The sequence below is a fragment of the Poecile atricapillus genome (assembly GCF_030490865.1).
Source record: "Poecile atricapillus isolate bPoeAtr1 chromosome 32 unlocalized genomic scaffold, bPoeAtr1.hap1 SUPER_32_unloc_6, whole genome shotgun sequence".
NCBI lineage: Eukaryota > Metazoa > Chordata > Aves > Passeriformes > Paridae > Poecile > Poecile atricapillus.
The window spans coordinates 31,305-53,403 of record NW_026708986.1 but is presented as its reverse complement, the minus strand read 5'-3'; the positions used below and the strand labels follow the sequence as shown (position 1 = coordinate 53,403).

Here is a 22,099-nt window from a genome sequence, read left to right as displayed (position 1 = left end):
AATTCCCAAAAATTCAAAAAAAATCCCCCAAAAAATCCCAAAAATTCCCAAAAATTCCCCAAAAATATTCCAAAGAAATTCCCCCAAAAATTCCCAAAATTCTCTCAAAAAATTCCCAAAAATTCCCCAAAAAATTCCAAAGAAATTCCCAAAAATTCCCCAAAAATTCCCCAAAAAATTCCCAAAATTCCCTCAAAAATTCCCAAAATTCTCTCAAAATTCCACCAAAAATTCCCCAAATATTCCAAAAAAATTCCCCAAAAAGATCCCAAAAAAATCCCAAAAATCCCCAAAAATTCCCCAAAAATTTCCCAAAAAATTCCCAAAAATTCCCAAAAATTCCCCAAAAAATTCCCAAAAAATCCCCAAAAATTCCCCCAAAAATTCCCCAAAAAATTCCCAAAAATTCCAAAGAAATCCCCCAAAAATTCCCACCAAAATTCCCCAAAAAATTCCCCAAAAAATTCCAAAAAAATTCCCCCAAAAAATTACCAAAAATTCCCAAAAAATTCCAAAGAAATGCCCAAAAATTCTGAAAAATTCCCAAAAAATTCCCAAAATTCCCCCAAAAATTCCCAAATATTCCAAAAAAATCCCAAAAAATCACCCAAAAATTCCAAAAATTCCCCAAAAAATTCACCCCAAAAAATTCCCAAAAAATTCCCCAAAATTCCAAAAAAATTCCAAAAAATTCCCTCAAAAAATTCCAAAAAATTCTCCCAGGAATTCAAAAAAAAATTTCCCAAAAAAATCCCAAATATTCCAAAAAAATTCCCCAAAAAGATCCCAAAAAAATCCCAAAAAATCCCCCCAAAAATTCCCCAAAAATTTAAAAAAAAAAAAATCCCCAAAAATTCCCAAAAATTCCAAAAAATTCCCAAAAATTCCCCAAAAAAATCCAAAAAATTCTCAAAAAAATCTGAAAAATTCCCCAAAAATTCCAAAAAATCCCCAAAAATTCCCCCAAAAATTCACCCCAAAAAATTCCCAAAAATTCCAAAAATTCCCCAAAATTCCCAAAAAATTCTCAAAAAAGCATACCATATCTCCCCCAATATCGCGATATCTCCCTGATATCCCCCCGATATCGCGATAAATCCCCCTGATATCGCGATATCCCCCCAATATCCCCCCAATACCTCCCAATACCGCGATATCTCCCCAATACCTTCCCAATAACTCCCCGATATCGCGATAAATCCCCCCGATATCGCGACATCCCCCCTCTATCGCGCCATATCGCGACGGGACTCACACGCAGCACTGCTTCTTGGTGTTGGGCCCAGAACATTCCCCAATACCGTGATATATCGCGATATCTCCCCAATATGCCCTCCATATCGCAATATCTCCCCTATATCTCCCTAATATCACAATATCTCCCTGATATCTCCTCGATATTGTGATATCTCCCTGATATCCCCCCAATATCTCCCAATATCACGATATCTCTCTGATATTCCTCCAATATCGCGACGTTTCGCGATAACCCCCCCGATATCGCGATATCCCCCCAATATGCCCCCAATACCTCCCAATATCGCGATATCTCCCCAATACCTTCCCAATATCCCCCCGATATCGCGATAAACCCCCCCCGATATCGCGATAAATCCCCTTGATATCGCGATAAATCCCCTTGATATCGCGATAAATCCCCCGATATCGCGATAAACGCCCCCGATATCGCGATATCTCCCTAATACCTTCCCAATAACCCCCCGATATCGCGATAAATCCCCCCGATATCGCGATATCTCCCCGATATCTCCCCGATACCCCCCAATAACCCCCCGATATCGCGACATCCCCCCACTATCGCGACATATCGCGACAGGACTCACACGCAGCACTGCTTCTTGGTGTTGGGCCCCCCGAACTTGGGCTTGTCGCGGCAGTTGGGGCAGTGGCCGCAGTCCTGGGCGCGTCGGCAGCCGCGGCAGCGCCGGCACCGCGAGCCCCGGGAACCCCCCCGGGAACCCCCCCGGGAACCCCCGCGGCGGGGGCGGGGTGGGGGAGGGGGAGGGGGAGGGGGAGGGGGAGGGGGAAGGGGAGGGGGGGTGGGGGGAGGGGCCCGGGCGGGGCCGTTTGGGGTCGGTGGGGGGGGTGGTGGAGGCTGGGGGAGGGGAGAGAGAGAGGGGGGGGTTAAATTTTGGGGGGGTTTTGGGGGGATTTTGGGGGAAATTTGGGGGATTTTGGGGAATTTGGGGGGATTTTGGGGAATTTTGGGGGAAATTTGGGGGATTTTGGGGGGATTTGGGATATTTGGGGGAAATTTTGGGGGGATTTTGGCTGATTTTTGGGGGATTTTGGGAATTTTGGGGGAATTTTGGGGGAATTTGGAGGAATTTGGGGATTTTGGGGTGATTTGGGGGGATTTTGAGGAGATTTGGGGGGATTTTGGGGGATTTTGGGGGATTTTGAGGTGATTTTGCGAGTTTGGGGGATTTTTGGGAATTTTCGGGGGATTTGGGGGGGATTTTGCGAAATTTTGGGGGATTTGGGGGGAATTTTTGGTGATTTGGGGTGATTTTGGGGTGATTTTGAGGGATTTTGGGGAATTTGGGGGGATTTTGGGGATTTTGGGGGGATTTTGGGGGGATTTTGGGGGATTTTGGGGGATTTTGGGGGGGGTTTGGGGGATTTTGGGGGGATTTGGGAATTTTTGGGGGATTTTGAGGAATTTGGGGGAATTTTGGGGATTTTGGGGAATTTTGGGGGGATTTGGGGAGAAAATTTGGGGGATTTTGGGGAATTTGGGAATTTTTGGGGGGGTTTTCGGGGGATTTTTGGGAAAATTTGGGGGGATTTTGGGGGATTTTGGGGGGATTTTGGGGGATTTTGGGGGGATTTTGGGGGATTTTGGGGAATTTGGGGGGATTTGGGGAGAAAATTTGGGGGATTTTGGGGAATTTTTGGGGGGGTTTTCGGGGGATTTTTGGGAAAATTTGAGGGAAATTTCGGGAATTTTGGGGGAATTCTGGGGAATTTGGGGGAATTTGGGGAATTTTGGGATTTTTCAGGAATTTTTGGAGAATTTGGGGGGATTTTGGGGGGATTTTGGGGGATTTTGGGGGAATTTTGGGGGATTTTGGGGGGATTTTGGGGATTTTGAGGGATTTTGGGGAATTTGGGGGGATTTTGGGGGATTTTGGGGGAATTTGGGGGAAATTTGGGGGAATTTGGGGGGATTTGGGGGGATTTGGGAGAAATTTGAGAGAAATTTGAGGGATTTTGGGGGATTTTGGGGGGATTTTGGGGAATTTGAGGGGAAATTTGGGGGATTTTGGGGGGATTTTGGGGGATTTTGGGAAATTTTGGGGTATTTTGGGGGATTTGGGGGAATTTGGGGGATTTTGGGGGATTTGGGGTGATTTTGGGGTGATTTGTGGGGATTTTGGGGGATTTTGGGGCATTTGGGGGAATTTGGGGGGGATTTTGGGGAAAATTTTGGTGACTTTGGGGGATTTTGGGGATTTTGGGGGAATTTAGGGGATTTTGGGGGAATTTGGGAGATTTTGGGGTGATTTCGGTGGATTTTGGGGAAAATTTGGGGGATTTTGGGGGGAGCTTTGGGGGGATTTTGGGGAATTTGGGGGGATTTGGGGAGAAAATTTGGGGGATTTTGGGGGAATTTGGGGGGATTTTGGGGATTTTGGGGGGATTTTGAAGGATTTTGGGGGATTTTGGGGGAATTTTGGGGGGATTTGGGATAAATTAGAGGAAAATTTGGGGAATTTTGGACAATTTTGGGGGATTTTGGGGAAAATTTGGGGGAAATTTGGGGGATTTTGGGGATTTGGGGGGATTTTGGGGGAATTTGGGGGACTTTGAGATGATTTTGGGGATTTTAGGGGATTTTGGGGGGGGTTTGGGGGGATTTTGGGGGAAATTTGGGGGATTTTGGGGGATTTTGCAGGGGTTTTGGGGAAAATTTGGGAATTTTTAGGGGGTTTTGGGGGATTTTGGGGAAATTTTGGGGATTTTGGGGGGATTTTGAGGGATTTTGGGGGATTTTGGGGGGATTTTAGGGTGATTTGGGATAAATTAGAGGAAAATTTGGGGAATTTTGGACAATTTTGGGGGATTTTGGGGAAATTTGGGGAAATTTTGTGGGATTTGGGGAGATGTTGGGGGATTTTTGGGGGGATTTTGGGGGATTTTGGGGGAAATTTGGGGGATTTTGGGGAATTTTGGGGGATTTTGGGGGATTTTGGGGAAAACTTGGGAATTTTTAGGGGGTTTTGGGGGATTTTGGGGATTTTGGGGGGAAATTTGGGGGATTTTGGGAATTTTTGGGGGAAATTTGGGGGAATTTGGGGGGATTTGGGGAATTTGGGGGAATTTGGGGGGGATTTGGGGGGATTTTGGGGAATTTGGGAATTTTTGGGGGAATTTTGGGGGATTTGGGGGAATTTTGGGGGGATTTTGGGGGGATTTTGGGGTGATTTGGGGGAATTTGGGGAAAATTTGGGGGAATTTGGGGTGATTTCGGTGGATTTTGGGGAAAATTTGGGGGAAATTTGGGGGGATTTTGGGGGAAATTTGAGAGAAATTTGAGGGATTTGGGGGGATTTTGGGGGAATTTTGGGGGGATTTTGGGGGATTTGGGGTTGATTTTGGGGAAAATTTTGGTGATTTTGGGTGATTTTGGGGTGATTTTGGGGGGATTTTGGGTGATTTTGGGGTGATTTTGGGGAATTTTGGGGGGATTTTGGGGGATTTGGAGGAATTTGGGTGGATTTTGGGGGTTTTTGGGAGATTTTGGGGGATTTTGAGGTGATTTTGGGAGTTTGGGGGATTTTTGGGAAATTTTGGGGGATTTGGGGGGAATTTTTGGTGATTTTGGGGGATTTTGGGGGATTTTGGGGGATTTTGGGGTGATTTTGGGGTGATTTGGGGTGATTTTGGGGGATTTGGGGGGAATTTTTGGTGATTTTGGGGGATTTTGGGGGATTTTGGGGGTTTTGGGGTGATTTGGGGTGATTTTGGGGTGATTTTGGGGGATTTGGGGGGAATTTTTGGTGATTTTGGGGGATTTTGGGGTGATTTTGGGCGATTTTGGGGTGATTTTGGGGTGATTTTGGGTGATTTTGGGTGATTTTGGGTGATTTTGGGGGATTTTGGGGTGATTTTGGGGGATTTTGGGGGTCTCACCTTCCGGGGGCGTGGCCTGCTCGGGGGGCGGGGCTCTCCTGCAGACGTGTTTGATCCTGGGGGACCCCTGGGAATTTTGGGGGACCCAAAAAAGCCTCAGAACCCCCCAAAAAAACCCCAAAAAACCCCCAAAAAATCCCCCAAAATCCCCAAAAAAATCCCCCAAAATCCACCCCCAAAACTCCCAAAATTCCCCCCAAAATTCCCCTTAAAATTCCCATAAAATTCCTCAATTTTCCACCCAAAATTCCCCAAATTTTCACCAAAATTTGACTCAAATTCCTCCCAAATTCATCAAAATTGCCCCAAATTCCCCAAATTTGCCCCAAATTGCCCAAATTTGCCCTGAATTTTCCCAATTTTGCCCAAAATTTCCCAAATTTTCCCAAATTTCTCACCTGGGGCTCTCCAGGTTCCTCCGGGGGCTCCTCAGGCTCCTCCGACCCCACCTGGAAGGACCCAAAAATCCCCAAAATTGCCCAAAAATCCTCAAATTTCCCCCCCCAAATCCCCAAATTTGGTTAAAATTCCCTCAAATCCGGGGAAAGTCACAAAATTCCCAGAAAAATCACAGAAAAAAATCCCAAAATTCCCACAAAATTCCCAAAAATTCCCAAGAAATTCCCTGAAATTCCCAAAATTTGCACAAAATTCCTGGAAATTCCCAAAATTCCCCCAAAATCCCTCCCAAAATTCCCGAAATTCCCACAAAAATCCCACAGAATTCCCAAAATTCCCACAAAATCCTCTCCAAATCCCCCCTAAAATCCTCAAAACTCCCCAAAATTCCCCAAAATTCCCAAAAAACTCCAAAAATTCCCACAAAATTCCTTCAAAATCCCCCAAAATCCCCCAAAATTCCCTGAAAGTCCCCGAATTTTCCTGAAATTCCCTGAAATTCCCCGAAAACCCAGAAAATTTCTTCCTAAATTCCCAAAATTCCCGAAATTCCCAGAAAATACCAAAAATTCCCACAAAATTCCCCCAAAATTCCCCAAAATTCCCCCAAATTCCCCAAAATCCCCCAAATTCCCATAAAATCCCCAAAAATTTTCAAAATTCCCCAAAAACCTCCAAAAATTCCCAAAAAACTCCCCCAAAATTCCTCCAAAATTCCCCCAAAATTCCCAAAATTCTCCCCCAATTCCCAAAAAATTCCAAAAGTTCCCAAAATTCCCCGAAATTCCCCAAAATTTCATCCAAAATCCCCCAAAATTCCCTGAAATTCCCCGAATTTTCCCAAAATTTCCCAAAATTCCCCCAAATCCCCCAAATTCCCATAAAATCCCCCCAAATTCCCAAAATTCCCCAAAAAACTCCAAAAACTCCCAAAAAACTCCCCCAAAATCCCCCAAAATTCTGCCCCAATTCCCAAAAAACTCCAAAAATTCCCTCAAAATCCCTCAAAATCCCCCAAAATTCCCTGAAATTCCCTGGAATTCCCCGGATTTTCCCGAAATTCCCCGAATTTTCCCAAAATTCTTTGAAATTCCCCAAAATTTCATCCAAAATTTCATCCAAAATCCCCCAAATTTCCTGGAATTCCCCAAATTTTCCTGAATTTTCCCTGAAATTCCCCAAAATCCCCCAAATTCCCATAAAATCCCCAAAAATTCCCAAAATTCCCCAAAAAAACTCCAAAAGTTCCCACAAAATTCCCATAAAATTCCCACAAAATTCCCTAAAAATCCCCCAAAATTCCAAAAATTCCCACAGAATTCCCACAAAATCCCCCAAAATTCCCTGAAATTCCCCGAATTTTCCCCAAATTCCCTGAAATTCCCCGAAATTTCCCTGAATTTTCCCAAAATTCTTTGAAACTCCCCAAAATCCCCCAAAATTCCCTAAAAATTCCCCGAAATTCCCTAAAAATTCCCCGAATTTTCCTGAAATTCCCTGAATTTTCCCAAAATTCCCTGAAATTCCCCGAATTTTCCCCAAAATCCCCCAAAATCCCCCAAAATTTCATCCAAAATTCCCTGGAATTCCCCGAATTTTCCCGAATATTCCCAAAATTCCCCGAAATTCCCCAAATTTTCCCAAAATTCCCCGAATTTTCCCAAAATTCCCTGAATTTTCCCCGAATTTTCCCGAAATTCCCTGAAATTCCCTGAATTTTCCCGAAATTTCCCAAATTTTTCCAAATTTTCCCGAAATTCCCTGAAATCCCCCAAAATTCCCCAAAATTTCCCCAAAATCCCCCAAAATTCCCCGAAATTCCCTGAAATTCCTCGAATTTTCCCAAAATTCTTTGAAATTCCCCAAAATTCCCCAAAATTTCATCCAAAATCCACCAAAATTCCCCCAAAATTCCCCAAATTTTCCTGAAATTCCCTGAAATTTCCCCAAATTCCCCAAAATTCCCTGAATTTTCCCAAAATTCCCCGAATTTTCCCTGAAATTCCCCGAATTTTCCCAAATTTTCCCGAAATTCCCCAAAATCCCCCAAATTCCCATAAAATCCCCAAAAATTCCCAAAAAACTGCAAAATTCCCACAAAATAACCCAAAATCCCCCAAATTCCCATAAAATCCCCGCAAATTCCCAAAATTCCCCAAAATTCCCCCAAAATCCCCCCTAAAATCCTCAAAACTCCCCAAAATTCCCCAAAATCCCCCAAATTTCCTGAAATTCCCCGAATTTTCCCCAAAATTCCCTGAATTTCCCCGGAATTCCCCGGAACGTTCTGGAATTTCCTCCTCTTCCTCACCCTCTGCCTGCGGTCGATCCTCCCCAGCTGCAGCCGGGCCCGGCTCAGGAGATCAAACACCCTCCCCGTGACGTCATCAAACCCCGCCGTGACGTCATCAACCCCCGCCGTGACGTCACTTCCCCCCGCCGCCGCCGCCTCTCCCCGCTCCCCGCCTGCACTTCCTGTCGCCGCGACCTCACTTCCGGCCGCCGCGGCATCACTTCCGGTCGCCGTGACATCACTTCCGGCGCCAACCCGGAAGTGAGCGGGGAGAGCCAAATGGTTCAAACCGGAAGTGGGCGTGGCTTGCACCGGAAGTGGGAGGGCGGGACTTCCGGCGGGCAGCGAGCTCAGCGATTGGTAGAGGCGCAGGTGGGCGGGGCCGGGGGTGAAGAGGGGGGCCCGGAGCAGGAGGGGGCGGGGCCGGAAGTGGGCGGGGCCTGGCGGGGTCACCCCGGGGTCAGCCAAGGTCACCTGGAGGAGCCTCAGCGTCACCCGGGGGTCGCCCAAAGGGGCGGGGCCGGGACCGGTGACGTCACCGGCGGCCGTGATGACGTCACAGGTCCCGTTGAGGGCGTCGCCGCCGCCCCCCGTGACGTCACGGGTGCTCTCGGTGACGTCACGGGAAGGTTTGATGACGTCACGGGAAGGTTTGATGACGTCACAGGAAGGTTTGATGACGTCACAGGCCGGTCTGACGCCAGTGGAGCGCTCGACGACATCACAGGATGGTTTGATGACGTCACAGGCGGGCTCGATGACGTCACAGGGTGATTTGATGACGTCACAAGGTGATTTGATGACGTCACTGGCCGGTCTGACATCACGGGAGGGCTCGATGACGTCACACGAAGGCTTGATGACATCACAGGAAGGTCCAATGACATCACAGGAAGGCTTGATGACATCACAAGGTAACTCGATGACATCACGGGAAGAGCCAACGACATCACAGGTCGGCTTGATGACGTCACGGGAGGACTCGATGACGTCACAGAGTGGCTTGATGACATCACGGGAGGACTCGATGACGTCACAGAGTGGCTTGATGACGTCACAGGGCGGCTTGATGACATCACAGGGCGGCTCGATGACGTCACTTGAAGGCTTGATGACGTCACGGGAGAACTCGATGACGTCACGCGGCGGTTTGATGACGTCACAGGGCAGCTTGATGACGTCACTGGAAGGCTCGATGACGTCACTTGAAGGCTTGATGACGTCACGGGAGGAGGAGACCTCGATGACGTCACGTGGCGGTTTGATGACGTCACGGGCCGGATCGATGACGTCACAGGGAGGCTCGATGACATCACGCGGCGCTTTGATGACGTCACGTCGCGGATTGATGACGTCACGGCGCGCCCCGGCGATGACGTCACCGGCGCGGCCCAGGACGACGCGGGCCGGCCTGAGGAGCTCCCCGCCCACCCTGATGACGTCACCGCCCACCCTGATGACGTCACCGCCCACCCCGATGACGTCACCGCCCCCCGCCCAGCGGAAGGTGGGAGCCCGCAGGATGGCGCGGCGGGGGGAGGGGAGACTGGGAGGGGACTGGGGGTTACTGGGAGGGGACTGGGGGTTACTGGGAGCACTGGGAGGGGCCTCGGGGGTGGTGGGCGTGGTCAAAGGGGCGCTGGGAGGGGCACTGGGAGCACTGGGAGGGGTCTGGGGGTTACTGGGAGAGGTCTGGATTTGACTGGGAGCACTGGGAGGGGCACTGGGGATACTGGGAGAGGTCTGGGGGTTACTGGGAAGGGTCTGGAGGTTACTGGGAGCACTGGGAGGGGTCTTGGGGATACTGGGAGGGGCCTGGGGGTTACTGGGAAGAGCTTTGAGGTTACTGGGAGGGGTTTTGGGGTTACTGGGAGGGGTCTGGGCATTACTGGGAGCACTGGGAGGGCCCAGGGCGTTACTGGGAGCACTGGGAGGGGTTTTGGGGTTACTGGGAGGGATTTTGGGGTTACTGGGAGGGCCCTGGGGGTTACTGGGAGCAGATTTGGGGATACTGGGAGGGGTCTGGGGGTTACTGGGAGGGGTTTTGGGGTTACTGGGAGGGCCCTGGGCATTACTGGGAGCACTGGGAGGGCCCTGGGCGTTACTGGGAGCACTGGGAGGGGTTTTGGGGTTACTGGGAGGAGTTTTGGGGTTACTGGGAGGGGTTTTGGGGTTACTGGGAGGGGAACTGGGAGCACTGGGAGGGGCTTTGGGGTTACTGGGAGCACTGGGAGTGTCCCCAGCACCCCTTGGGGTTTCCCGGGGATTCCCCACCCCCTCCCGGGCGTCCCCGGGCGTCACTTCCGGTGTGGGCGTGTCCGAGAAGCGACGGGGGCGCCTGATTGGCCGAGCCGAGCGGGAGCTGACCAATGGCATCACGACCTGCCTGGAGCCCCGCCCACCCCCCCGGCCACGCCCCCTGCTCCAAACCCCGCCCCGGAAGCGAAGGGGGCGGAGCTTCAGCCGAGGGGGGCGGGGCAATGATGATGATGATGATGATGATGAGGCCACGCCCCCCGCGCGAGGGGGGGAGGGGGAGGAGCCGGGGGGGAGCCGGGAACCTGTGGGGGGAGGGGAGAGGAGGGGTCAGGGGGGGAATTCCGGGGAATTTGGGGAGAATTTGGGGGATTTTGGGGAATTTTGGGGGATTTTGGGGGATTTTGGGGAATTTTGGGGGATTTTGGGGAATTTTGGGGGATTTTGGGGAATTTTGGGAAATTTTGAGAAATTTGGGGGAGTTCTGAGAAATTTGGGGGATTTTTGGGAATTTTGGGGGAATTTTTGGGGAATTTTGGGGGGATTTTGGGAGAATTTTTGGGGATTTTGGGGGAGTTTTGGGGGATTTTGGGAGATTTTGGGAATTTTGGGGATTTTGGGAGATTTTGGGAAATTTGGGAAAATTTTGGGGCGATTTTTGGTGGATTTTGGGGAATTTTGGGAGATTTTAGGGAGGTCTGGGAAATTTTGGGGATTTGGGGGAATTTTGGGAGATTTTGGGACTTTTTGGGGATTTTGGGGGAATTTTGCGGGAATTTTGGAGGAATTTTTGGGAATTTTGGGAAATTTGGGAAATTTTTGGGGATTTTGGGGGAGTTTTGGGGAATTTGGGGGAATTTTGGGGGATTTTGGGGGATTTTGAGAAATTTTTGGGGATTTTGGGGGAGTTTTGGGAGATCTTGGGAAATTTGGGGGAATTTGGAGGAATTTTGGGGGATTTTGGGAAATTTGGGGAAATTTTGGGAAGTTTGGGGGATTTGGCAGAATTTTGGATTTTTTGAGGGGATTTTGGGTGGATTTTGGGAAATTTTGTGGAAATTTTGGGGCGATTTTTGGTGGATTTTGGGGAATTTTGGGAGATTTTGGGGAGTTCTGGGAAATTTTGGGGGATTTGAGGGAATTTTGGGGGAATTTGGAGGAATTTTGGGGAAATTTTGGGAAATTTGGGAAATTTTGGGAAATTTTGGGAAATTCGGGCGAGTTCTGAGAAATTTGGGGGATTTGGGGGAATTTTGGGGGATTTTGGGGGAATTTTGGGGATTTTGAGAATTTTGAAGGATTTGGGGGAATTTTGGGAGATTTTGGGGAGTTCTGGGAAATTTTGGGGGAAATTTCTGGGGATTTTGGGGGAATTTTGGGAAATTTTGGGAAATTTGGGCGAGTTCTGAGAAATTTGGGGGAATTTTTGGGAGATTTTGGGGAATTTTGGGAAATTTTGAGAAATTTGGGGGAATTTTGGGGGAATTTTGGGAGATTTTGGGAAATTTTTGGGGATTTTGGGGGAACTTTTGGATATTTTGGGGAAATTTTTGGGGATTTTGGGAGATTTTGGGAAATTTTTGGGGATTTTGGGGGAATTTTGGGAGATTTTGGGAAATTTTTGGGGACTTTGAAGAATTTTGGGGGATTTTGGGGGAATTTTGGGGAATTTTGAGCAATTTTGGGGGATTTTGGGGGAGTTTTAGATTTGTTTGGGAGGATTTGGGGGAATTTTGGGGGATTTGGAAGCATTTTGGGGGAATTTCTGAGGATTTTAGGGAATTTTAGGTGATTTTGGGGTGATTTTGGGTGATTTTGGGGGAATTTGAGTTGATCTGGGGGAATTTTGAGGGATTTTGGGGTGACTTTGGGGAATTTGGGGGGATTTTTGGTGATTTTTAGGAATTTTAGGAGATTTTGGGGGATTTTGGGGTGATTTTAGGTGATTTTAGGCATTTTTCGGTGATTTTAGGCGTTTTTGGGTGATTTTAGGTGATTTTGGGGGATTTTAGGTGATTTTGGGGGATTTTGGGGTGATTTTAAGTGATTTTGGGGTGATTTTGGGGGATTTTGGGGGATTTTGGGGGTCACTGACCTCTTCGGGAGCGCCGTGGGGGGAGGGGCATCTCCAGCTCCTCAGGGAGGAACCCCCGAAACTCCTCCTGTGAGGGGGGAGGGGTCAGAAATGGCCACGCCCCCTTTTCTGTGGCCACGCCCCCTTTTCTGTGGCCACACCCCTTTCCCCTCACTTTAAATTTTAAAATTTGCCCAAAAACCCAAAATTTTTACCCCAAAAACCCCCTCAGGACCCTCAAAACCCCTCTAAAATCTCTAAAATCACCCCCAAATTCTCTTAATTCTCCCCAAAATCCACTCAGGAGACTCCAAACTCCCTCAGGACCCCAAAATCACCCTCAAAATTCACTCAGGACCCTCGAAATTCACCAAAATTCCCTCAGAGCCCCCCAAAACCCACTCAGGACCCCGAAAATCCTCCCCAAATCCCCCTCAGGACCCCGAAAATCCCCTCAAACTCCCTCAAATCCCCTCAGGACCCCAAAAATCCCCTCAGGACCCCAAAAATCCCCTCAGGAATCCTTCAAATTCCCCAAAATCCTCTCAGGAACCCCTGAAATTCCCCAAAATCCTCTCAGGAACCCCTGAAATTCCCCAAAATCCTCTCAGGAACCCCTGAAATTCCCCAAAATCCTCTCAGGAACCCCTGAAATTCCCCAAAATCCTCTCAGGAACCCCTCAAATCCCCCCTCAAATTCCCCCAAACCCCCTCAGACCCCCCCAAATTCCCTTAGGACCCCCCCAAATCCACTCAGAACCTCCCAAACCCCCTCAAATTCCCTCAAATTCACCAAAAATCTCCTCAGAAACTTCTGAAATTACCCAAAATCCCCTCAGCAACTCCTCAAATCCCTCTCAGGACCCCTCAAATCCCTCTCAGGAGCCCCAAAATCCCCTCAAATTCCCCAAAATCCCCTCAGGACCCCCCAAATCCCTCTCAGGACCCCCCAAAACCCCTCAGGAATCCTCAAATCCCCTCAAATCCCTCTCAGGACCCCCCAAATCCCTCTCAGGACCCCTCAAACCCTCTCAGGAGCCCCAAAACCCCCTCAAATTCCCCCAAATCCCCTCAGGACCCCTCAAATCCCCTCAAATCCCTCTCAGGACCCCCCAAATCCCTCTCAGGACCCCCCAAACCCCCTCAGGACCCCCCAGATCCCCTCAAATTCCTCCAAACCATCTCAGGACCCCAACAATCCCCTCAGAATCCTCCAAACCTCCTCAGAACCTTCCAGATCCCCCTCAGGACCCCCCCGAATCCCATCAGAACACCCCAAATCCCTTCAAGATCCCCTCAGAACCCCCTAAATCCTCTCAGGACCCCGGTCAGAACAACCCAAACCCCCTCAGAAAACCCCAAAACCCCTCACGAACCCCTCAAATTCCCCAAAACCCCCTCAGAACCTCCCAAACCCCCTCAGGACCCCTCAGAATCCCCCAAAATCCCCTCACGAACCCCCCAAATCCCCCTCAGAACCTCCTAAACCCCCTCAAATCCCCTCAGGACCCCCCAAACCCCTCACGAACCCCCAAATCCCCTCAGAAAACCCCAAATCCCCTCACGAACCCCTCAAATCCCCTCAGGCCCCCCCAAATCCCCTCAGAACCTCTCAAACCCCCTCAGGATCCCCTCAGGACCCCCCAAATCCCCTCACAAAACCCTCAAATCCCCTCAGGACCCCCCAAATCCCCTCAGAACCTCTCAAACCCCCTCAGGATCCCCTCAGGACTCCCCAAATCCCCTCAGGACCCCTCAAATCCCCTCACGAACCCCTCAAATCCCCTCAGGACCCCCCAAATCCCTTCAGAACCCCCCAAACCCCCCAAGGACCCCCTAAAATCCCCTCAAATTCCCCCAAATCTCCTCAGAACCCCCCAAACCCCCTCAGGACCCCCTAAAATCCCCTCAGAATCCCCCAAATCCCCTCAGAACCCCTCAAATCCCCTCAGGACCCCCCAAATCCCCTCAGGAACCCCTCAAATTCCCCAAAATCCCCTCAGAACCTCCCAAACCCCCTCAAGATCCCCTCGGGACCCCCCAAATCCCCTCAGGACCCCCCAAATCTCCTCAGAACCCCTCAAATCCCTTCAGAACCCCCCAAATCCCCTCAGGACCCCCCAAATCTCCTCAGAACCCCTCAAATCCCCTCAGAACCTCCCAAACCCCCTCAGGATCCCCTCAGGACTCCCCAAATCCCCTCAGGACCCCCTAAATCCCCTCAGAACCCCCCAAATCCCCTCAGGACCCCTCAAATCCCCTCAGGATCCCTCAGGACCCCCCAAATCCCTTCAGAACCCCCCAAACCCCTCAGGACCCCCCAAACCCCCTCAGGACCCCCCAAATCCCCTCAAATTCCCCCAAATCCCCTCAGGACCCCCCAAATCCCCTCAAATTCCCCCAGATCCCCTCAGGACTCCTCAGTTCCCCCCTTCCCCCCCCCGCTCCCCCCTCATCATTTTCCCGCCGCCGCTCCCCCCTCACCGGCCGGGCGGGCCTTTGGCGCTCCCCGAGCAGCGCCCGCAGGCGCCGGAGGCCGCGGCCGATGGCCACGAGAGCCCGGAGCGCTGGATCGGGCCGGGAAGGACCCGGCGGGCCCCGCAGCGGGGTCCGGGCGCGGGGAGAACCGGGCGGAACCCGAGGCCACGGCGGGGGCCGGGCGGGGAAGCGGCCGCGGGCGGCGGCGGCGGCGGGGCCCGCCGCCATCTTGGGCCGGGGGCGGGGCCTAGGGCGGAGCCAATGGGAGAAGGGCGAAGGATTGAGGGAGCCAATGGCAGCGCGGAGGGGGCGGGGCTAAAAATGAGCGCGGCCAATCGCAATGAGGAAAGGGCGGGGCTACGGAGGCGGGAGACGGCGGGAGGAGGGGGCGGGGCCGCGGTGAACCGGAACCAATCGGAATCCGAGGAGGGCGTGGTCAGAGCGAACCGGAGCCAATCAGAGCGCGAGGTGGGCGGGATAAATAAAGGGGCGGGGCTACGATGAACCGGAGCCAATTAAAAACGGGGTGAGAGGAGCGCAACCAATCAGCGCGGAAAGGGGCGGGGTTACGCTGAGCAGCGACCAATCAGAGCGCGAGACGGGCGGAGCTACAAAGAGGGCGGGGCTAAAAACAACCGGATCCAATGGGAGAAGAGCTCAGGCGGAAAAGAACCAATCAGAACGCGCAGAGGGCGGGGCTTAACACGGGGGGGGCGTGGCTAAACCCGAATCAACCAATCAGAGCGCGGTAAAATGGGAAGGGGCGTGGCCAAGGTGGGCGTGGCCGCTTTGTGGGCGTGGCTTGGGTGGGGGAGGGGCCCCAAATTCCCTTTTAAAAAATCCCAAAAATTTTTGGGGATCCCCAAATTCCCGGAAATTCCCAAAAATCCCAACCCGGGGGGGTCCCGGAGCCTTTTTGGGGAAATTTTGGGAGGATTTTGGTGAATTTTGGGGTTCCAGATCATTTTTCGTTGAATTTTGGGGAATTTTGGGGTTCCAGCTCCTTTTTGCGTGAATTTTGGGTGAATTTTGGGAGATTTCGGGTGAATTTTGGGGTTCCAGATCATTTTTGGGTGAATTTTGGGAGGATTTTGTTGAATTTTGGGATTCCAGCTCCTTTTTGGGTGAATTTTGGGTGATTTTTGGGTGAATTTTGGGTGAATTTTGGGGTTCCAGATGATTTTTGGGTGAATTTTGTGAGATTTGGATAAATTTTGCGGTTCCAGATCATTTTTGGGTGAATTTTGGGAGATTTCAGGTGAATTTTGGGATTCCAGATCATTTTTGGGTGAATTTTGGGTGAATTTTGGGAGATTTTGGATAAAATTTGGGGTCTCAGCCCATTTTGGGTGAATTTTGGGGGATTTTGGGTGAATTTCGGGGTTCCAAATCTTTTTTGGGTCGATTTTGGGAGGATTTTGGAAAATTTTGGGGTCTCAGCCCATTTTGGATGAATTTTGGGAGAATTTTGGGAGATTTCGGGTGAATTTTGGGGTTCCAGATGATTTTTGGGTGATTTTTGGGTGAATTTTGGGGTTCCAAATCATTTTTGGGTCCATTTTGGGAGGATTTTGGTGAATTTTGGGGTCCCAGCTCCTTTTTGGGTGAATTTTGGGAAGATTTCAGATGAAAATTGGGGTTCAAGATCATTTTTAGGTGAATTTTGGGGTTCCAAATAATTTTTGGGTGAATTTTGGGAGATTTTGGGTTCCCAGATCCTTTTTGGGTGATTTTGGGTGACTTTTGGATGATTTTGGGTGAATTTCGAGTGAAATTCGGGAGATTTTTGGGAGATTTTGGGTGGTTTTGGGTGAATTTTGGGGGATTTTGGGGTCCCAGCTCTTTTTCAGGTGAATTTTGGGAGAATTTGGGGCTTTTTTGGGCAATTTTGAGTGATTTTGGGTCATTTTGGGTGATTTTTGTGCAATTTTGGGTCATTTTGGGTGATTTTTGGACGATTTTGGGTCATTTTGGGTGATTTTTGTGCAATTTTGGGTCATTTTGGGTGATTTTTGGACGATTTTGGGTGACTTGGGGTGAATTTTGTGCGATTTTGGGTCATTTTGGGTGATTTTTGTGCAATTTTGGGTCATTTTGGGTGATTTTTGGACAATTTTGGGTCATTTTGGGTGAATTTGGTGCGATTTTGGGTCATTTTGGGTGATTTTTGGACAATTTTGGGTCATTTTGGGTGAATTTTGTGCGATTTTGGCCAATTTTGGGTGAATTTTGTCCGATTTTGGGTCATTTTGGGTGAATTTTGGACGATTTGGGGTGATTTGGGGTGATTTTGAGCAATTTTGGGTGAATTTTGTGCGATTTTGGGTCATTTTGGGTGATTTTGGGCGATTTTGGGTGAATTTTGGGTGAATTTTGTGCGATTTGGGGTCATTTTGGGTGAATTTTGGGTGAATTTTGTGCGATTTTGGCCAATTTTGGGTGAATTTTGGCCAATTTTGGGTGAATTTTGGGTGATTTTTTTGTGAATTTTGAGCGATTTTGGGTGAATTTCGTGCGACTTTGGGTCATTTTGGGGTGAATTTTGTGCGATTTTGGCCGATTTTGGTTGAATTTTTAGCGATTTTGGGTCATTTTGGGTCATTTTGGGCGCTTTTGTGTGATTTTCACCAGTCCCAGCCCCTCCCCCACCCATTCCCAGCTGGCCCCGCCCCTCCCCCGCATTCCCCAAATTCCCAAAATTCCCAAATCCGGGATCCTCCAATGGCAGCGAGGGGTGGGGGAGGGGCGGGGGGAGCTGGGGGAGGGGCGGGGGGAGGTGGGGGAGGGGTCTCAGGCCCCGCCCCTCCCCCCCAAAAAGGCTCCCGGGGCCCCTCCCCCCCCCAAAAAATCCCCGCGGGAGCCGCAGAGGGGATGGGGGAGGGGCTCGGCTGGGTGAGTGGGGGAGGGGAGGGGATTTTGGGGTAAAATTGGGGGATTTTGGGAAAAAATTGGGGGGAATTTGGGAAAAATTTGGGGGAAATTTGGGGGATTTGGGGGAATTTCAGTGAATTTTGGGGGTTTTTTGATGATTTTGAGGGATTTTTGGGGAATTTGGGGTAAAATTGGGGGATTTGGGGAAAAATTTGGGAGAAAATTTGGGGGAATTTGGGGGGATTTTGGGGGAATTTGGGAAAAAATTGGGGAAATTTGGGGGATTTGGGGGAATTTCGGTGAATTTTGGGGTTTTTTTTGATGATTTTGAGGGATTTTGGGGAAATTTTGGGGAAAAATTGGAGGATTTTGGGAAAAATTTGGGGGGAATTTGGGGGAATTTGGGGAATTTTGGGGGATTTTGGGAAAAATTTGGGGAAATTTGGGGAATTTGAGGAAATTTGGAGAATTTTGGGGGTTTTTCGATGATTTTGAGGGAATTTGGGGGGATTTGGGGGTAAAATTGGGGGATTTGGGGAAAAATTTGGGGGATTTTGGGGAAATTTGGGGGAATTTGGGGAAAAATTTGGGGGATTTTGGGAAAAATTTGGGGGGAATTTGGGGAAATTTGGGGGAAATTTGGGGGAATTTTGGAGAATTTTGGGGGTTTTTTTTTATGATTTTGAGGGATTTTGGGGGGATTTTGGGGTAAAATTGGGGGAATTTGGAGAAAAATTTGCGGGATTTTGGGAAAAATTTGGGGGAAATTTGGGGGAATTTGGGGAAATTTGGGGGAAATTTGGGGGATTTGGGGGAATTTTGGAGAATTTTGGGGTTTTTCGATGACTTTGAGGGATTTTGGGGGGAATTTTGGGGTAAAATTGGGGGATTTTGGGAAAAATTTGGGGGATTTTGGGAAAAATTTGGGGAAATTTGGGGGAATTTGGGAAAAAATTGGGGAAAATTTGGGGGAATTGGGGGAATTTCGGTGAATTTTGGGGTTTTTTTGATGATTTTGAGGGATTTTGGGGGGAATTTTGGGGTAAAATTGGGGGAATTTTGGGGGAATTTGGGGGAAATTTGGGGGAAATTTGGGGGATTTGGGGGAATTTTGGAGAATTTTGGGGTTTTTTTGATGATTTTGAGGGAATTTGGGGGGAATTTTGGGGTAAAATTGGGGGATTTTGGGAAAAATTTGGGGAATTTGGGAAAAATTTGGGGGAATTTGGGAGAAAATTGGGGGAAATTTGGGGGGTTTGGGGAAATTTGGAGAATTTTGGGGTTTTTTTGATGATTTTGAGGGATTTGGGGGAATTTTGGGGGAATTTGGGGGATTTGGGAAAAATTTGGGGGAATTTGGGGAAATTTGGGGAAATTTGGGGGAAATTTGGGGGATTTGGGGGAATTTCGGTGAATTTTGGGGGTTTTTCGATGATTTTGAGGGATTTTGGGGGGAATTTTGGGGTAAAATTGGGGGAATTTTGGGAATTTTGGGGGAATTTGGGGAAATTTGGGGGAAATTTGGGGGAATTTGGGAAAAAACTGGGGGAAATTTGGGGGATTTGGGGGAATTTTGGAGAATTTTGGGGTTTTTCGATGACTTTGAGGGATTTTGGGGGAATTTGGGGTAAAATTGGGGGATTTTGGGAAAAAATTGGGGGATTTTGGGAAAAATTTGGGGGGAATATGGGGGAATTTGGGGAAATTTGGGGGAAATTTGGGGGATTTGGGGGAATTTTGGAGAATTTTGGGTTTTTTTGATGATTTTGAGAGAATTTGAGAGGAATTTTGGGGTAAAATTGGGGGAATTTGGGGAATTTTGGGGGATTTTGGGGAATTTGGGGAATTTTGGAGAAATTTGGGGGATTTTGGGGAGAATTTGGGAGAAATTTGGGAGGAATTTGGAGAATTTGGGAATTTCGGGGGGATTTGGGGAGAATTTGGGGGATTTAGGGGAGAATTTGGGAGATTTTGGGGGGATTTTGGGGATTTTGGGGAATTTTGGGAGGTTTTGGAGGGAATTTGAGGGAAATTTGGAAGAAATTGGGGAGAATTTGGGGAATTCTGGGGGGATTTGGAGGGAATTTGGGAGGAATTTGGAAGAAATTGGGGAGAATTTGGGGAATTTGGGGAAATTTGGGGGAATTTGGGGAATTTCAGAGGAATTTGGGGGGAATTTGGGAGGAGTTTTGGGAAAATTGGGGGAATTTGGGGAATTTGGGGAGAATTTTGGAGGAATTTGGGGGAATTTGGGGAGAATTTTGGAGGAATTTGGGGAGAATTTGGGGGAATTTGGGGAATCCCGGAGGGATCCTGGAAGGATTTGGGGGTAAATTTAGGGAATTTTGGGGTTTTTTGGGAAAATTTTGGGAATTTTGTGGAAATTTGGGAATTTTTAAGGAATTTTGAGGGGATTTTGGGGAATTTTTGGGTGGAATTTTCTGGAACTCTCCCCCCACAGGCGATGCTGGCGCTGGCGATCATCGGAGCTTCCGGTCAGGGGTCACTCAGGGGTCACTCAGGGGTCACTCAGGGGTCAAAGGTCACTCAGGGGTCACTCAGGGGTCACTCAGGGGTCATTGGGGTCACTCAGGGGTCACTCAGGGGTCACTCAGGGGGTCAAAGGTCACTCAGGGGTCACTCAGGGGTCACTGAGGGTCACTCAGGGGTCACTCAGGGTTCACTCAGGGGTCAAAGGTCACTCAGGGGTCACTCAGGGTCACTCAGGGGTCACTCAGGGGTCAAAGGTCACTCAGTGTTAATCAGGGTCACCCAGGGGTCATTGGGATCACTCAGGGTCACTCAGAGGTCACTCAGGGGTCACTCAGGGGTCAAAGGTCACTTGGGGGTCATTGGGGTCACTCAGGGGTCACTCACGGTCACTCAGGGGTCACTCAGGGGTCACTCAGGGGTCACTCAGGGGTCATTGGGGTCACTCAGGGATCACTCAGGGGTCAAAGGTCACTTGGGGGTCATTGGGGTCACTCAGGGGTCACTCAGGGTCACTCAGGGGTCACTCAGGGGTCACTCAGGGGTCAAAGGTCACTCAGAGGTCACTCAGGGGTCATTGGGGGCACTCAGAGGGCAAAGGTCACTCAGGGGTCATTGAGGTCATTCAGGTGTCACTCAGGGGTCATTGGGGTCACTCAGGGGTCACGCAGGGGTCACTCCGGGGTCAAAGGTCACTCAGGGGTCACTCAGGGTCACTCAGGGTCACTCAGGGGTCACTCAGGGGTCACTCAGGGGTCACTCAGGGGTCATTGGGGTCACACAGGGGTCACTCAGGGGTCACTCAGGGTCACTCAGGGGTCACTCAGGGGTCATTGGGGTCACTCAGGGTCACTCAGGGTCACTCAGGGGTCATTGGGGTCACTCAGGGGTCACTCAGGGGTCATTCAGGGGTCATTCAGGGGTCAAAAGTCACTCAGGGGTCACTCAGGGGTCACTCAGAGGTCAAAGGTCACTCAGGGGTCACTCAGGGCTCCCTCCCCCCTCTCAGGCTCCGCCCCCCCGGCCCCGCCCTTCCTGGAGGAACCGACCAATAGCAGCGCAGCTCTGGGCGAGGGGGCGGAGCTTCGCTGCCTCACCCAGGTGGGCGTGGCCGTGCAATGGGCGCGGGGGGGGCTCCTGCTCGGGGCCACGCCCACCCAGACCCATCCTCGCTACCGATTGGCTGGAGACCCCCGCAGAGGTGGGCGGGGCTTAAAGGGGGCGGGGCTTAAAGGGGAGGGGCTTAAAGGGGAGGGGCTTAAAGGGGCGGGGCTTAAAGTGGGAGGAGCTTAAAGGGGCGGGGCTAAAATTGGGAGGGGCTCGGTGGGGCTTAAAGGGGTGGGGCTTAAAGGGGAGGGGCTTAAAGGGGCGGGGCTTAAGGGGGAGGGGATTAAAGGGTGGGGTTTTGAGGGGGAGGGGCTTAAAGGGGGCGGGGCTTAAAGGGGCAGGGGTTAAAAGGGAGGGGCTTAAAGGAGCGGTGTTTAAAGGGGAGGGGCTTAAAGGGGCGGGGCTTAAAGGGGCGGGGCTTAAATTGGGAGGGGCTTAAGGGTGAGGGGCTTAAAGGGGTGGGGTTTAAAGGGGCAGGGGTTAAATGGGAGGGGCTTAAAGGGGCGGGGCTTAAATTGGGAGGGGCTTAAAGGGGAGGAGCTTAAGGGGCGGGGCTTAAAGGGGCGGGGATTAAAGGGGCGGGGCTTAAAGGGGCGGGGCTTAAAGTGGAGGGGTTTAAAGGGCGGGGTTTAAAGTGGGGGGAGCTTAAAGGGGCGGGGCTAAAATTGGGAGGGGCTCGATGGGGCTTAAAGGGGTGGGGCTTAAAGTGGGAGGGGCTTAAAGGGGCGGGGCTTAAAAGAGAGGGGCTTAAAGGGGAGGGGCTTAAAGGGGCGGTGCTTAAGGGGGTGGGGCTTAAAGTGGGAGGGGATTAAAGGGGCGGGGTTTAAAGGGGTGGGGCTTAAAGGGGCGGGGTTTAAAGGGGCAGGGCTTAAAAGAGTAGGGCTTAAAGGGGAGGGGTTTAAAGGGGCGGGGCTTAAAGGGCCGGGGCTTAAAGTGGGAGGGGATTAAAGGGGTGAGGCTTAAAGGGGCGGGGC

The 22,099-nt window shown here is 50.2% G+C and overlaps 1 protein-coding gene and 2 long non-coding RNA genes across 5 annotated transcripts; 1 reads left to right on the top strand and 2 right to left on the bottom strand.

Moving 5' to 3' along the window:
- Window positions 1-1,251: 1,251 nt before the first annotated feature.
- Window positions 1,252-14,897, bottom strand: LOC131574021 (SUMO-interacting motif-containing protein 1-like). The gene is made up of 7 exons (XM_058828399.1): window positions 14,664-14,897; window positions 12,201-12,267; window positions 7,868-10,410; window positions 5,556-5,606; window positions 5,158-5,224; window positions 2,075-2,116; window positions 1,252-1,319 (listed from the first exon to the last, which is right to left on the bottom strand). The coding sequence occupies exons 1-7, from the start codon at window positions 14,883-14,885 to the stop codon at window positions 1,252-1,254; spliced, it is 3,060 nt and encodes a 1,019-aa protein (XP_058684382.1). The 5' UTR covers window positions 14,886-14,897.
- Window positions 14,898-20,044: 5,147 nt separating this feature from the next.
- Window positions 20,045-20,788, top strand: LOC131574023 (uncharacterized). Of its 3 annotated transcripts, none has more exons than XR_009276342.1 (4): window positions 20,045-20,112; window positions 20,226-20,275; window positions 20,416-20,562; window positions 20,710-20,784. It is a non-coding gene; the product is annotated as an uncharacterized LOC131574023 (long non-coding RNA). The 3 variants fall into 3 exon arrangements; XR_009276341.1 differs by lacking the exon at window positions 20,045-20,112 and adding an exon at window positions 20,169-20,185; XR_009276343.1 differs by lacking the exon at window positions 20,045-20,112 and having other exon boundaries at window positions 20,221-20,246; window positions 20,366-20,481; window positions 20,710-20,788.
- On the bottom strand, window positions 20,065-20,480 carry LOC131574024 (uncharacterized). Its single transcript, XR_009276344.1, has 3 exons — window positions 20,402-20,480; window positions 20,170-20,200; window positions 20,065-20,127 (listed from the first exon to the last, which is right to left on the bottom strand). It is a non-coding gene; the product is annotated as an uncharacterized LOC131574024 (long non-coding RNA).
- Window positions 20,789-22,099: the final 1,311 nt, after the last annotated feature.